A 16,587-nucleotide genomic window follows, 5' to 3' on the forward strand; every position below is an offset into this window, starting at 1 on the left:
CACCGGTAAAAGTGTTAAATTTAGGGAAATTTATCAAACTTACCAAAATGATGGGTGATTATGCATAATAACCGGATTTATTGCATTTACCGTAGCGCTGATATGGAAAACAATTCAGGAATTTCGCAAGATAAATATTGATGCACACATTCCCGGCTGACCTTTGACCATTGTATATGTCATGAAGGGAAAAAAAATAGAAACCCTCCGCACAACACACTAGACCAAAAGAACCATGTTACAAGATAAAAGTTGAAGTAAAAGGAAATTGAATGTATTCTAAAAATAAATGGTATGAACACACCCCCGTGGAATCCGCGAGGGACGCGTAACTAGTTGGTTCGGTTTTATACGGGATTTCGTGACTCGAATCACGAATTTCAACCTCGCCGCAGCTGAATACAAAGCGCGGTAAGCCGCTTTAGATACATCTTTATTGGACTTAAAGCCTTCCAAATACGGAAGAACGGAAATTCCTAAGCATAGCAAGCGATTTTAACATTAGTTGCTTCTTCGTATACTGACGCACACTTAAGGAATCTGTTCTTTAACTGGTGTAGATGCGATTGAAAACCAATAAAATTGAAAATTGTCACTGATTAAAATTATAAGCTTGGATGAAAATCTATTAAAACATCGCGATTTATTAAATACGATGAATTCTGATGACTAACAATCACTTATCTATCAGAATATTCAAGTGTCAGAGGTATTCATGTTAACAGTCAATATACTGCGATCAAACAATCAAACAGTGAATATACTGCGCAATAATGAATAAAAAGATATTTTTAAAAATTTTATTTATGGTACTGTACAAAAAACAAACAGAACGTGCAGTTTGAGGAGGCATCTCAAGAAATACTTATAACTTTTATCAGACGAAATTTTATGAATCCGCAGCAAAAAGGTTAACTCCAGTTTTATCTTGAATTTTTTTGTTTTTCTTTCATGTTTCTACTTCTTTTCTCTCGTTTTATAAACATATTGTTATTTTTTTCATGCATACATTATTTATTTCTGCCATCCTTTTACGCTGCCAGATCCAATTGCCAGCGAATGTTTTGGCACTTCCTGCACACTCTTATACTGTACATACATGGTATGGGGCCGAATTCACTCTTCTCATTGTTTGGTATCACACTAGAATTTTCTTGGATATCTCACCTGCAATAAATTAAGAAAAAATGAACTTCATGAAAGAAAATAAAAAAAACTGGGTTACCCACACATAACAGCAGGATTGTGTATCTATTCCTTAGCTTTAAAATTAAAACAGTCTAACAATTAAATAGCAAAAACGTATGATATGTATATAATTTCAGTCTTCTTTCCTTCTTTTTTTGAAATGTTTGGCATTATCAACACTCTATGATACCGTGTATCTTCTATACATATAAAATAGCATGTCCGAACTGACTGGGAACTTGTAGAAATGTCAAACAATGATTCATCATCGCCGAGCCGAAACTGCTGAAGCAATAAACATTAAATTTCCATGCTTGCCCGGTATGCAAGAGGGCCTGAGTTCGAGTCCCGGCGGAGACGTGATTACTTTTCTTTCCGAGTTCACCTCAGCATAATATCCGGAATATAACTGTTTCCTTGATATCTCGAGCTGAGAAAAAGCCATCTATCTCTCTCTAAACATTAAATTTGTTCAGTTGGTTTATTTCATGACGTAAAGACTCACTAAGAAGGGTTTTTAAATTTGCGCCCTAAGGGGGTCATAAGAGGTTTCAAATATTATACAGAGTAATCATTGTGGAGCCGAAACCACTGGAGCAATATTTATGAAATTCGGTCAGTAGTTTTATTTGACAGTAGTAAAGACACACCAAGAGCGTTCTTTTCAAAATTCGGCCCCTAAAGTGGTCATGGGAGATGGGGCTCAAAGGTCATATGGGATATGGGATAATCCTCGCTGAGCCCGACCCACTGGAAGCAGCTTAGTATTATATTTTATAATATCGGGACCCACCAAGACGGGATTCAGTGTAATTTCAGTACAAAATACGGCTATATATAAAATCAATACTTTTTTTTCTAGGAAGAGTTGATTTTCTGTATCATTTTTCGAGATTTACCGAAATTTTACGCGTTCAAAGATTTATAAAATCTCTCCCAATCAAGGAAATCAGGAAAAAAATGCAAGGAAACTATTCAACTTTGATGAGCTTTATCTGTTTAAAGATAACAATGAAATAATGACGCTCCGTATATTTTACCCTTAACTAAAACCACTTTAGCTAATTAAAAAGGACATTCTAATTATGTACTTAAATTTATATGTTGATGTATTGCTTCAATTAAAAATATGGTAATCGCACCCACTTGCAGTCATTTTTGTAAAAGAAAACGTTTTCTATAGAGAGTTAAGTTGAAGTCGTTGTCCATGTTAAAAATTCAGGTGGCAGAAAATATTAAATTACATTATTATAACGAGAATGTCATTATGCCTGACGTGAAATTACCCCAATCAGCTGAATAATATCGATATCCTCGAGAAAATATGACTATAAATCAATGAACAATCAGCTATGTATGCTAAAAGTACGGGGGGGGGGGCAAAAAGTCAGTAGAAACTTTTTTTAAATGGAAAAAATTACTCAAAAACAGCCGATAGGTGACGCTGGTACGAGCGACTCCGGTGAAAATATGCAAATGAGATGGTTATAAGAACTTGCGCTCCTTATCCACAACCACTTCACTTCACCGTTGTAAATCGTGTATGTGGAGGACCTGATGCACTCTGCCGTTGCTGGATTTGTGACTCATCTTCAATGTGTTATCCCCTGTGGTAGTGGTGGTCATGTGGAACACATACTGCTGTAATAATCAATTTGGAGGCATTCTGTTCATTATTTGCGTATCTTTCCTTTAGCTTGTGTATGTCAGCGCCACCTATCGGCTGTTTTTTAGATATTTTTTCCTGTCTTAAAATATTCCGGTGACCTAGCGATGCTAACCCTGCAAACTATTTTTCCGGTTTTTACGAATTTTTAAAGTTCCTACGGACTTTTTGCCCTCCCTATACAAAAATAATACAGTGACGATTTTATCTCTATAAAATTCACGCCTGTATATAATATGTAATATGTGCCTGTAAATATAACCTCTTTGTTCCAGAGGTACACATATGTGGACCTTTATACGATCTCCTGTTTCTAATTATATCGTAGATATTACTTGATTTCAAGCTTTCTAGCACATATCTGGAAGTTTAAGCTCCACGTTGATTTGGTTAGAATGCGGCTGGTAATGATATTACCTGAGATACAAGCGAATGAAAAGGCAGATTGACGAAATTGCGGCGACGAATCGTACTCGAAAAAAGAGGTAATTTTCAATACACTTTCAAGAACATTTCATAGTTAAAAATGATGTATTTTAAAATAACCGAATGTAGGGGCAGATTGAATTTTTTTTTTTCAAGTTGTTTATGTCATTTTTAAACACAGCGCATAGAATTGTATGAAGGTCCACGCATGTGCTAGAATTATGTGAAGTAATTATAAGTGCATGTATGATATAAGTAAGAGAAAAAAGTAAATTAGTGGTTTTTTTTTCTTTTTCTTCGTTCTTGAATTTTCATCTTCGTTTTCTGATATTATTGCAATGCCCTTTTAAATAAAAATTTATATACATTGTGCGCTTTATTAGTTACTTAAACCACCAGGTTCGTGTATGTTATTATTAGTAGATTTTTTGAGTCCTAGTGAAACAGAAGGTATTCCGAAACTAAGTGATCTTTCAGGTGTCTCTGATGAGAGTGCCAAAATGACTGGGTTACAGCTTTTAGGGAGGAAGACGATTCTAACGAATGCGGTTCAGATGATGAAACAGTTGCTGATAAGAGCAGCATAAATAAAAAAAAGTCAAGAACTCGTATTGAAAAAAAAAAATAGTTGACATTCTTCAGCCGCCTGCGATTGTCAAAGCCTATGATACATCTATGGGAGAAATAGACCTGTGTGATAGATACTTGACATATTACCGGTGGGTGCTAAGAACAAACAAATGACATATTAGAGTTTTCACTCAGTTTGTCGATCTCGTTATTTCGAATTGTTAGGTGATGTATGTCAAATATCACAGAAAAATAGAGCAAGTGCATGTAAGTCTTCAATTGAATATAGAATGGTTGTTACAGCAGCACTTTGCAGGTGTGAATAAAATATAGTTACACGTAGAGAAAGACCCCCACTTTTGGATCGTGCTGAAAATGAGGAAGAACCTGAGCGAAAGCAGCGAAAAGTTGTTCCCCAACAAACGAAAGATGTTCACCTTGATGAAGTGAAATCACTTTCCCCTGGTACGTGGACGATGAAAACGCATCGAAATGTATATTACCAGAATGAAAAATCAAGAACGAGGGTGATTTGTATAAATAGTCAAATGTATTTGATTATTTTGAAAGATAATTGTTTCGAGAAGTGCCCCCCCCCCATTTGATGTAATATATAGTATATATATTGCTCCATTTCATAATCAGCACTGAGTAATAAAACTAACACATGTCAATTCCTGATGCCTGTTGTGAGTTGATGTCATATAATTATGCGTTTTAAATTTGTGAATAATAAGTATACATCTAACTATACATTTCACTATGGTTGAAATCTTAAGTGTTTCTACTCATTTGAATCCTGAGGTACACATATGTGTACCTAAAATTTCTAAACCCCCCCCCCCCGAATACTTAAAGAAAAATGTTATTTCCCATTACAGTCTACAAACACTAAAGAAACATATAAAATCGACAAATATATTTTTATCAGTTTTTGAAGCTTCAGGTTTGAAGAGGTTATTGTACTTGTACGTACTATTCTCATGTAAAGTGAGCCGCAAATCTCGGTCACACTCAGCATCGGAGAGCTCAGGTCCTTCTACTACTAGAGTTTGTGGATGCGTGTGATGTAGAGGGCTATAACTCATATCTTGAACTATAATATCCTGGGTCCTCCACCTACAAACAATAAAGTACAGAAGATACATTTTTGAAAACAGGAAATTGCAATTATTATTTTGCCTGATTGTGACTTTTTTCCAGTTTAATTCACGGTAGTTGTAAAGGATATATTAGATCACAGTATCAAAGGGCATGTTTGCAAAAAGAACTTTAAGATATGATATTCATTCTTAATGGCCTAAAACAGTGGTTCTAAAACGGGGGTGCGGGCAGCATTTCTTTTTGTGGTGGGTTGTCATACTGAAAACAAAATGACAAAGTGTTGATTATTCAAATACATCAAAATGACGGAAAAATCAAATTTTTCATTTCGTTCAATAATATGAGTCATACTGGCATTTTGACACTTCGCGTTTTTGCTCATAGACATCAGTTTTACAACAAATTTTAATGCATCCAGCTTGAAAGGATCGACAGGACACACTCTTATACCTTTTATGCAAATTATAATGTTAAATTTTCAAATTAAAAGGTTAAATTTGCATATAAACCTCTTATATGCAAATTTTCTTCTTGAATTTTATTGGAAATTTTATGTAATAAATAACACTTTTCCCGGAGGCACTTTCTTCTGCAACCCAACTCAAAAAACCCCTGAAAGTTCGGCTTTAAGTGCTGCCCTCTGATGAAAGACGTTCATATTTACCATATTTTTAACTCAAAATGTACACAATCATTCAAGTCAGGGCTTAATCTTTTAAGCGGCAATGACAAGATACCTCGCCTCCATAAAAGTTTCTAATTTTAGCATTGACAAGCCTAGATATTTTATAAAGCTGATTTACCAATGGAAAAAATTTTACCCCAACTCCCTTAGTTTGCAACTGCAGATAATCGACGAAAGCGTACTTCAGTGAAAAATATATTACATTTTGAATTGGGGTTAGAGATTTGTAATTGCTGCTTAAAGGGTTAACTTACTGAGGTCAAAAGAAAAAGATCTGCAACCTACACGTGGGAATAGATCCATTGCTTTTTGATTTTATTTCTATGAATGATGGCAATTTATTGAGAGATAATTCCATTGTGAATGGGCACATATTCAAATATAATTTAAAAATTCTGATTTAGAAAAAATATTCGGAGCTCAGTTGGAATTATTTTTAACACTAGGGGAGAGAAGACAGCTTCGCAAACAATTGTACCCATACACTACCTACCATTGCGAAATTAGATTTCCCTTCGCTGATGAAATCAAAAACGAGAAATTGCTTGAATGTAAGTGACAATATGCGGGTGTAGCCGCAAGAGATTCTTCCAAAGAAATTTTGAAGCATCATTATGAATAACAAATACGTCATTAAAAATTGGCATGTACAGTAATTTTGTAACTCTCTCTCTCTCTCTCACATCTCTGTCCTCCGGTACTCTCGTATCCGGCATACGCTCGTCCGTCACACGAGAGACACCGGGATTCGATTCCCCGTTAAGGCAGAATTGAATGTGTCTTCCACAAAATTCAACATCTCTACATACACAGCCGGAAATATTGAATTTTGATTTTGCTACGTTAATACACTGCGTGTATTTTTCTACAAAAAACTATTTTGCAATTATCTTTTAAAACCAAAACTTTTTTAACACTTATTACCGGTTAATTGATGCAGCAGTCAATTGCAAAATAAGTAAATTTTGAACAAGTACACAATTATTCAAGTAAAGGCGGTGCGGGATTGAAAAAAAAAATGTTAAGAACCACCGCCTTAAAATGCAAATTTGTCTTTTTCCGTTAATTCTTATGGTGAAGGGTAGATAAATCTAAAATTCACAAATTCTCCCTCTTTTGAATAGTTTCACGGCAATAATCAGTGAATTTTCATGATAAGAATACATTTTTATTCGATTTGAAAGAACTTTAGCGATGCTCCTCACACCTGTGTTTCGGAGACCATGCGCTCTCGACTGCCATCTTCTCGTGGATGATAAACTCTGCAATATCACGATTCAATCTTTCTTCTTCTTCTAATCTTTGCATACGGTAAGACTTTGTCATTTCTATAAAAAACATACGTCAGAAATGTTTTTCTTGCAACCCGATGGTTTGCAAAATAAATAACTTATACGATGTTTCTTCAAAGAAAATAAAAATAAACAATCCGAACGGTTTTTTTTACCGTATTCACTCGCATCCACGCTGTTTCGCTGGTGCTGTTCCTGGGTGTTTATTTTGTAGCTACTTCCACGCTGTTGAGAAAAAAAAATTAAATACATTAAAAAAAAAACAATACCGAAGTGGGTGAATATTTCAAGCATTTTCTGTTTATTCAAGAAATTTGGCTCATTTTACTATATGATATTCCAGAGTATGGTTTTACTAGTTCATAGAAAGATGCTCAGGTGTGTTGAAAGATGCTGCTGATTACAAGAGAAAGTAAAAATCGCATCAGAGAATATTTACCGATTTATATACTTTTTATAACCTCAGATCCGTATATAAACATCCTCGTTCAAATTCATATTTTTCCTGGGGCGAACGCCGGCAAATAGAGTCTACATCTCCCACCCCACCAAACTCCACTGGTTGGAAATTGACGTATGGCGATATGCAACCAGAGTTAGCGTGTGGTAAAGTAGTAGTCTCAAATTAGTGTGTCGAACAAGAGGGAGGATATGGGTAAGATATTTTCCCTAACGAACTTGAGGTGATCACCGATGGATAGCACCTTCATTTCCATCCCATCTCATTAATGACAGTAAATTGCAATATGGCCAGAGTTGGTGCTTGGTGAAATAGTCTCAATGTAGTAGTTATAATAGTGTAAACCGATATTTTCTCAACCTTATTACAAATGCGGACAGGTGAAAATAGTTTAAAAATTTCGTGGAACGGTGAAAATACGTAAATATAAGCGGAGAAATAATTTTCAGACCAAGAAAAAAACCACGAACACGAGGAAATAATTTACAAACCGGCAAAATATGCATAAATAAGAAAAATAATTGACAGACCAGAAAAAAATCATAAATGGGAGAAATAATTGGCGGACTGGCAAACAATACATAATAAATTTTATAAACGATTTGCACGCCGGGTAAAAAATATGCAACCAAAAAAATTAATTTGCAGATGAGCAAAAAATTCATAAATAGGAGAAATAATTTTAGACTGGCAAAAAAAAAAGGATGAAATTAGAGAATGAATAACTAATAAACCGGCGAAAAATACATCAATAGGGGAAGTAATTTACGGGAAGGCAAGAAATATATAAATTGTCAAATAATTTTCAGACTGTTTACAGGAAATTCCCACAGACCAGAGTTTTTCAACTGGTCTGAACAATACAAATGAAAATAAAATGTTCCTTCAAATCTTGTCATAGTTTATAATGATACTCTTAATGAAATTCGTTTTGTTTTTCAGTCAGATTTTATATCCATTAATGTTATTTCATAATATGGAAATCTGATCTAATATAAAAAGAATTTCATCATTTTCTTCAATTAAAAATATACAAAATTTTCTGAATTTGATTTCAACATTTGAAATCAAAATCCGGCCATGATTTTTTTATTCTTCTGAAATAATGTGTAAACTTTTTCGAGAAATTTCAACCCCATCTCTTCGAATCATATAGGATGTTACCTTTAAATAGGGGGGGGGGGCGGGGTAATATTTTTTTGGAGTTCATTTTCATCGGTTTGAACTGAGAAAAAAAAAGAAATATGCGTAATATTTTCAATGATTAATATTGTCATCTATTAGTTGATGTGAGGGTATTAATTTTTTCTTTTCTTTTTATTGTTATGCATTCACACACAATCAGACTAAAATACAAAGACACGGTTGAACGACAAAATACAAAACATTTTAAGTAATAACACAACAATGATAAGAAATAAAGAAAAGTTCACAATTCACTATTTCAGGGGAAACAGTGATTTGTGGAATAAACATTTGTTCCCAACATAGTGAGATCTTAGAGTACACACAAAATTATTCTCCATAATATTATTCATCGTCTTATGAATATTTTTTGTCTATTTATAGAAAAACCCACGTAACATTAAAATACTTCTTTGAAGATGGAATTATCAGGATTTACAACGAACTGAAAATTGAATGCGTGCCGAATTGACCTGAAAGAACATGATCGGAATTCATTTCAATAGGTGAGGAAATGTGGAAAAGGAAAAAGAACTTTGAATTCCCATTCGGATACTTTTCCCGTGCAACGGTGATATTTCGTGCGTGAGATCTAACTAGACCCCAAGGCCTTTTGCTTGAAGGTTTTTATTTTCCTTTTGTGAAGTTTACGTTAACGTTCTGGAAGCGATCGAAGAAAAACCGGCTTCCTGCCACATGAAATAGCGATTGAATAAACTTGGTCCAGTTTGTCTGAAGTTAACTATTTCTAACATATAGACCAAAATCAGAAAGGAGACATATTATCTTGTGGATCTGAATTCGTGATTAGATCTTTTCAATACTATATTTCTAAGGATAAGCGTCGCATGGCAGCGAAAAATGAAATAAAAAATTAAAGACTATTTATGAGATACAAAAAGCATTGAATTCGTAAAACAACTTCTAAGCTTACACGGTATTCTATAAATTCGTATATACATGTTTTTTAAAAATTCATAAAAATTGAAGGAATTGGTATATTTGAAGGCCTTTTAGAGCGCGGTATCCAAATCGACTCGCCTAAAGTACCAAACGGTGTTTAGAGGTGTCGCGAGTTCGATACCCGAACCTCGTCAGAAACATTCCTGACACAGTGGTGCAAAAGAAACGTTGATATGACCGGAGAAAAAGATTACTATATATATATATATACGTATATATACCGCAGGGGGTGTCCCACACCGGGGGGTTAGCACACCACTCGGTCAGTATAAAGCTGGTAGCATATGGCGAGGCTGTAGTTCGGAATCCGCAATAAATTGTAGTTCCCTGCCTAATCGGTCCTCGTTTGCGGAAAATAACCGTGGTGAGACAGAAATGATCAATTGAAAGCGGTTAGTGGAAAATATATTTTCACGAAGGAGGATTTTCTTTTTTTCAGAAAAAAAATAGTTCAAATGATTTCATCGATAGAGGACGCTACCCTTGACCTAATTTAACAGGAACCTGTCCTCAACTTCTTCACAATCATTTGAATAGTTTCAGTCGGCGGATCCTGGCTGAGGAAACAAAGCAACTTCATAAATAGTGCTTTATCCATCACAGTGAAAACCTTATATAAGTGTCATTAACAGGAAAATTGGGAAATTAGCTGTTAATCGTACACCCTACAGTTTAACGCTCTCTATCGGCGAGTGTTTGAACTACCTATGTTTTCTGTACCAAAAAAATCTCTCTTCGTGAGAATAACATTTTTGCAAACCGAATCCAAATATACGACTTAAATTTATATGAAGTGCCAAACTATTCACGAATTTATGGGACACTCTGTATTTTTTCAGTTTATTTTATTACAAATTATTAATATATATTTTACAGGACCACTTACGAGTCAGCCAAAAATTTTCAAAACATTGAATATTCAAATTTTTCCCCTACTTGTGACCTCTCGGAAGCGCATACTACATTTGTACTTTAGACAGGACGTTGGACTGGATTTTTGTTTACTTTACACAAACTCATGCTTCACACATAGATGTACAAACGTGTCTCTATTCTTCACAAAGCCTCAGGAAGGCTATTTGTAAGTCGTCAGTCAACCTCGTTGGGCTGGGAAACGACGAAATAAATTAAATTATGATTTGTTGAATGCAGAACTGAATTGCAGTTCAGAGAGTGAATTGATGGAATCGTAATTTCCTGTGTTAATCCACGGGTTGTTACTACGAAAAAAAATCTGAATTTCTCCGCTGCTTTTTTTTCTAAAGACGTTGGAGTATATATAGAAATAATTTTTTTTTTTCATAGCCGGAAAAAAAGGGGTTTTTCAAAAAATTAACAGGTGGTGTAAAGATGAAAAAAAAAGGGTATCGCGTTAAATCATCGCCAACAAAAACATCGCACGTCAAAACATCGCCGAAAATTAATATATATATATAAATATATTTACCTGCATATAATCAGCGGCTTTGAGTTTCAAAAAGACATCGGATATTTTTAATTGCGCTTCATTATTTTATTATTGCTTTATTCCTTAAGATTATAGTTTTATACACTATCGCATAGTTTTCTGAGATTTTATTACAGAAATAATAAAGGTACAGGTGAACTTGGCTAGTTCGAACTTGGTTAATTCGAATATCAGGAATTTCCGTTGAGTTTCTTGCAAAAATTTCAATTCAATTTGAAATTACTTGTTTAAGGTATCCGAGTACGTTGAAAACGTCATTTTGGAAGAAAATATAGAATTTAATTTTTTTACTTTTTTATAAAAGTCCTATTTGTTGTGATTCTAAAACAGTCCTTGTTTTGTTTATATGACGCTTGAAATCAAAGTTACGTTCACTTTAGTGCTGCGTTTTTACATACAACTAATACCCAAATAAAGACTAAACGTGTTTTGCGAAGAATGCTATTTTTGACATTTTACTTGAGTTTGTGACATGATTTGTAAAAATTGATTCATTGCATCCTTACGAAATTTTAATGTGATATTTTGCTATAAATTGTTGAGGTTATGAACCAAAATCTAAGGTCTACCACATATATTTTTCGAATTATAGTGTTTTATAGACAAAATGTAGGATGCAATTTCAAAAAATTCAAACATACATAAACATATTTTGGTGTAACTTATCAGTATATCATGCAATCCTTTAAATTTTGGTTCATGACCGGCAGCATTACAAGATAAATGTACTGTGAAAATTACAAAGCATTTCATTAACAAATTTTTTTGCAATCGTGTTTTGAGTATCACATGAATTATGCGTAAAATTTGACATAAAAACGACTTTTTCATAGAAAATGTCATAGGTAGACCAATATTTATCACTGTTTTCACCATTTTGAGACACTTTCTATCAAAAAATGTTATTAAAGTTCACTCCAGTACTATTTGGAAGGAAAGTGACAAGAAAGGTAGTCGGATACCTTAATTCGATCCCCCCCCCCAAACGTTTTGGATAATTTGATGTTTGATGCAGATAATATGTCATTTGCAAAATGTCTCTTATATATGTGTGTGTTACTGCCAAAGCCCGAAGTTGTCTACTTCTCGAACTGGCCGGCACAGTTGAAACGGCCATTGTCCGAATTTCGGGCTTTCGTTGAGCTTTGGCCGGTCCCTATATGTCGATCATTATATATCCCTCCATATATGTATCACCATAGTATTGAATAATTTCTAATATTGAATAATTTCTAATATTGAATAATTTCTAATATTGAATAATTTCTAATAAAAGAATAATTTCTTCTACGAACAATCCTCGTAATGAAAGAGTATCGACAGCTCAATTATTGTAGTAGCAACGAATATTGCAGGTTTGATGAAGAAAACTATAGTGAAAGGTTTATTAATTTAACGGTTTACCAGAAAATTCGTATCCCTTTTTTTGGAATCTGGAAACCATATTTCCATGATGGGGTGGTGCAAAATGTCTCCCCGGCTGAAAAAACGCTTAATAACGGCTCTGGGTACAGATAAATTCCGAGGATGATGTCACTCTCCGCTTATCCATACAAACTTTATTAACAGCTGGCTGATGCGAAGATATATTGTGGAAAGAGAGAAACTTCAACTGCCCTTGTGGGGAATCGAACCCACGACCTTTCACTCTCCGGGTAAAAGGACGTGTTCAGTGCACACGAGCTCTTAAGGAAAGACTGAGATATTCGTTGCCTCTGTATAGTCTAGGGCGGTGGTTCTCAACCGGGGCCCCAGGATATTCCAGGGGAGCCATGGAGGAAAATATCGCAAAAGGGGAGCCATGACTGCTGATAAGGGGCCATGGGGAAATTTATTAAAAGAGTGGGCAAAAAAATTTAATTTCAAACAAAATGTATAGAACATTTTTTTTCGCAATTTTTTCCTTATTTAAGTAAATAAAAATTTAGTAATAAAGATTTGATTGATTTTTGATTGGTGGGCAGAATATTTCAATGCCGAGCATAAGGATTTGAGTAGTTGAAAGATGAAATATCAAAAATTTTATGAGTTTCACAAAAACAAGCACAATGATTTTTTTGCGTGTGTGTGTAACCAATTTCTCATAAGTAGGGCTCTGATTTTTACCTAAAGATGAAACGTCGTTGCTGATAAATTATTAGCTACTACGTTTCTTCTTTAGGTCATAAAAATCAAAGCCTTTGTCATAAGCTTGTGTTATCAATAATTATAAGGTTTCGAGATGAATGTACTGTATATATGCTAACAGTGTCACTTTATTGACAGTGATTGACAGTAACATTTATTTGAAGACAACCAACCAAAAAACAACGTTAAATGCGGATAAAACGGGTTTTTTTTTTTTGGCACAGAACGGCTTAAGAGACGGGGCAAGAACATTGTAATTGGGTTTTTGAGCACACGTGTAAGTATAAAAAGTTAACATTTTCATTTTAATAACTATACACCCCCTTGCAACATGAATGACATATCTGAGTACTACACATAATTTTTCTAATTGAAAGTATTCCTGTAGGGTGAACGAGGTTTGCCAGTAAAGTAAAATACCATACGTCTTGTTACCTATGCCCTCTGTACATTACATATAGTAGTGTCTGTTATGTGAAATATTGTATTGTGTTTAAGCCAACTCACACGTTACTTCGTTTGCCTGTGGGAGAGAGGTCACATTATGAACCAAAAAGATACTTGGAGATAGCTTGTCATTCAGCGAGACATCAATAAACCGATAATTTTCTTTTTTGAAATCTTATTTCTACTTCCTGATTTGTTTCAAATTCTGATTCACCCAAATTCAAATTTACCCAAGAAAAACTAATTTGTAAATAATTCAAACTTCAACCTGAACATTAACTTGATGACATTATGCCGTCTTCAAGCGCAATGTTTACATTGATTGAAAATAACTTAGAATATATTTTTTTTACTGTGTTTTAATTTTCATAAATTAAAAATAAATTCAAACACATATTTATACTGCAAACAATATTTGAACAATTGTCATTTAACGGTAAAACGGGGGGGGGGGGTAGGAAATTGATCATGGTCACAAGGGGGGCCACAGGAATGAGAAATGGTTAAAGGGAGCCATGAGCAAAAAAAGGTTGAGAACCGCTGGTCTAGGGCGTTCACTCGATTCGTGAAAGGTAGTGTGGGTTTGATTCCCCACACACAGGGGCAGTTAAATTTTCTCTCTTTCCAAAATATATCTTCGCATCAGCTAGCTGTTAAAAAAACCTTTGTGTAATACAGAATTTATAAGAACTTTCTCTATTCATTGTCCATTACTCAAAAGAAAAGGCCGAATTCGAAGGATTGAGAGAAAATATGTGTGGAAACAGTCGAACACAGACATACACATGACAGTTTGGCTTTGTCACAACCAAAGCCGCTTGAAAGTTTGATGCACTTTTAGTGCCGCTTTGGTCACCAGTTGAACAAAAAAAAGGGATGAGGTGATTTCCATTACAATTTTTAATTTAAAAATTTTTCATGAAGCGATCTTTTTTCCAGGGCCATGTTCTGGCGATATTTAGACGTGCGCTTTTTTGACCTGTGATATTTTGACGTGCGATATTTTGACGTGCGATGTTTTGACCTGCGATATTTTGACGTGCGATGTTTTGACCTGCGATATTTTGACGTGCGATTTTTTGACGTGCGATGTTATGACGTACGATGTTATGACGTGCGATGTTTTTACGTGCGATGTTTTGACGTATTTGGCGATGTTTTTGTCACAGCGATGTTTTTGTCACGGCGATGTTTTGACAAGCGATGTTTTGACGGCGATGTTTTGACGGGCGATGTTTTTGTTCGCGATGTTTTGACGTAGACCCAAAAAAAAGCATTTCTTATAAGAAATCTCCACTGAAAACCAGTTACACTCCTCAATGTTCATAGTGATTAATACAATTCGCACCTATTTGGTTTATACACAGATTGCTCTTAATATACTTACTTCTTTAGGAAACGTTTCTCATCTTGTTTTGTTTTTTTCAAAAGTTTTAATCTTATTTATTTTCATTATTTCAAAACATAACGGTGCTTCAGAATGAGGACCAAAATGTCTATAAGTTTACATTTTTAAAAAACACAAGCGCCACACATCTGTTATTCGGCTACACATACGGCTATAGTTGAATTATTTTGTTCAATGAGCAGTTGAGATATACAGGGTGAAAACTGGAGTCCGTTGCTCCTCAAATAAATACAAATACAACGTCACAACAGGCAAAATGCCCAACGAGGTGGCTGAGAAAAAGATGCCCATAAAAATATGGATGTCATATATTTCAAAAATACAGCAACCCAATTGAAAATGCAATTAACAAAAATTATAATCAATATATACACATGATAAAATATTATGCAATGCCCATAAAGAATACTTATGGTTGTCTTATTCTAAGAATGGATAGAGCTTCTCGATTTACCCCAACATGTTTATCTTTTTTTTTTTCGACGTATACCGTTGGATATAGAGACATGCTCTCAATTAGCAAATGTGTTTAAATAATTTAATGATCTTAGAAGCGTGATTTTTTTTTTACCAAGAGCCCAAAAATGTACCGAGTTACAATATTCCATTTTTATGCGGTCCTTTCTGTCCTCTAACTTCTAATTAGAAAGTTGTTGCCCTGTTGAGCAAAAAAAAAAAAAAAAAAAAAAACCCGACGTTTCACAGTGTGATATTCGAAATCGCTGAAAATTAAAGAAAAGAACCACAAAAAATAATGCGTTCCATTCTACGCGTCTCATGTGCTGTTCCTTCTCTTATTTTCAGTGATTTTGAATTCAAATACCTCGGTGAATATTTAACTTAAAAACATGGGACTTTTTTTGTTGGGGTCAGAAGAGGAGACGGGGAAATAATGATGAGAAGTAAGAACACCGTACCAAAATGAAATTTTGAATCTTGGTAGATGTATACTTTTACGTCATTAGCTCTTGGCAGCATAAATGACACATCTACGGTGAGCGCGTTATTTAAATACTTTTTTTCCAGTGAAAGTATTCTTCAACAGCCAACGGTTCACAAATTATTCGATGTGAAACGGACTTGTTTTCAAATTGTATATATAGGCCTCTCTATTCCTTTATTTCTCTAAATATACGATCATCATCATAATTTTCAGAAATTCAATGAATAATTATAATTCAATTATCTATCCAATGAATATTATTCCGTATAAAACCTTGCTTTTAATTTAGATAAACCATTCCACCGGTTAACACTCACTGATTCGTCAGCGATCTGCTGTGGCATGTCGTACAGATGATCGCTGCGACAGTGTCTGTGATGCCGGACGCTTCTGCTGTCATCACTAGCTTCACTGCGATCGTTGTACCTTGGTGGTCCACCAACCCGGCTGGTAGCATATGGCGAGGGAAAATAAATCGACTCTCTGCTCTGTGCGTACGTTTTCTCAAGATCGGACATCGGAAGAATATCACCCTTGCTGTTGTCGTTAACTCTCACTCCTGCAACAAAACAAACGATTCACAAAATTCGAAATTCTTGCGTATATCATTCTTAATGAAATTTTTTGCTTCATTAGCTTTCGAATGAATAATGTT

General features: G+C 34.6%; 1 protein-coding gene across 1 annotated transcript in view; it reads right to left on the minus strand.

The window, feature by feature from the left end:
* Positions 1–823: 823 nt before the first annotated feature.
* LOC149086606 (cell adhesion molecule Dscam1-like) overlaps positions 824–16,587 on the minus strand; it is a 129,247-nt gene continuing 113,483 nt past the window's right edge. Inside the window, exons 22-26 of the mRNA XM_089230987.1 lie at positions 16,250–16,491; positions 7,087–7,156; positions 6,847–6,967; positions 4,827–4,969; positions 824–1,167 (exon numbers count right to left, since the gene is read on the minus strand). Of these exons, the coding sequence (XP_089087113.1) occupies positions 1,139–1,167; positions 4,827–4,969; positions 6,847–6,967; positions 7,087–7,156; positions 16,250–16,491 (605 nt within the window). The 3' untranslated portion in view covers positions 824–1,138. The remainder of the gene's footprint in view (positions 1,168–4,826; positions 4,970–6,846; positions 6,968–7,086; positions 7,157–16,249; positions 16,492–16,587) is intronic.

The sequence above is a fragment of the Pholcus phalangioides genome, unplaced genomic scaffold (genome assembly GCF_987345545.1).
Source record: "Pholcus phalangioides strain wild (caught in Gottingen) unplaced genomic scaffold, Ppha-v1.0 ptg000004l_1, whole genome shotgun sequence".
Taxonomy (NCBI): domain Eukaryota; kingdom Metazoa; phylum Arthropoda; class Arachnida; order Araneae; family Pholcidae; genus Pholcus; species Pholcus phalangioides.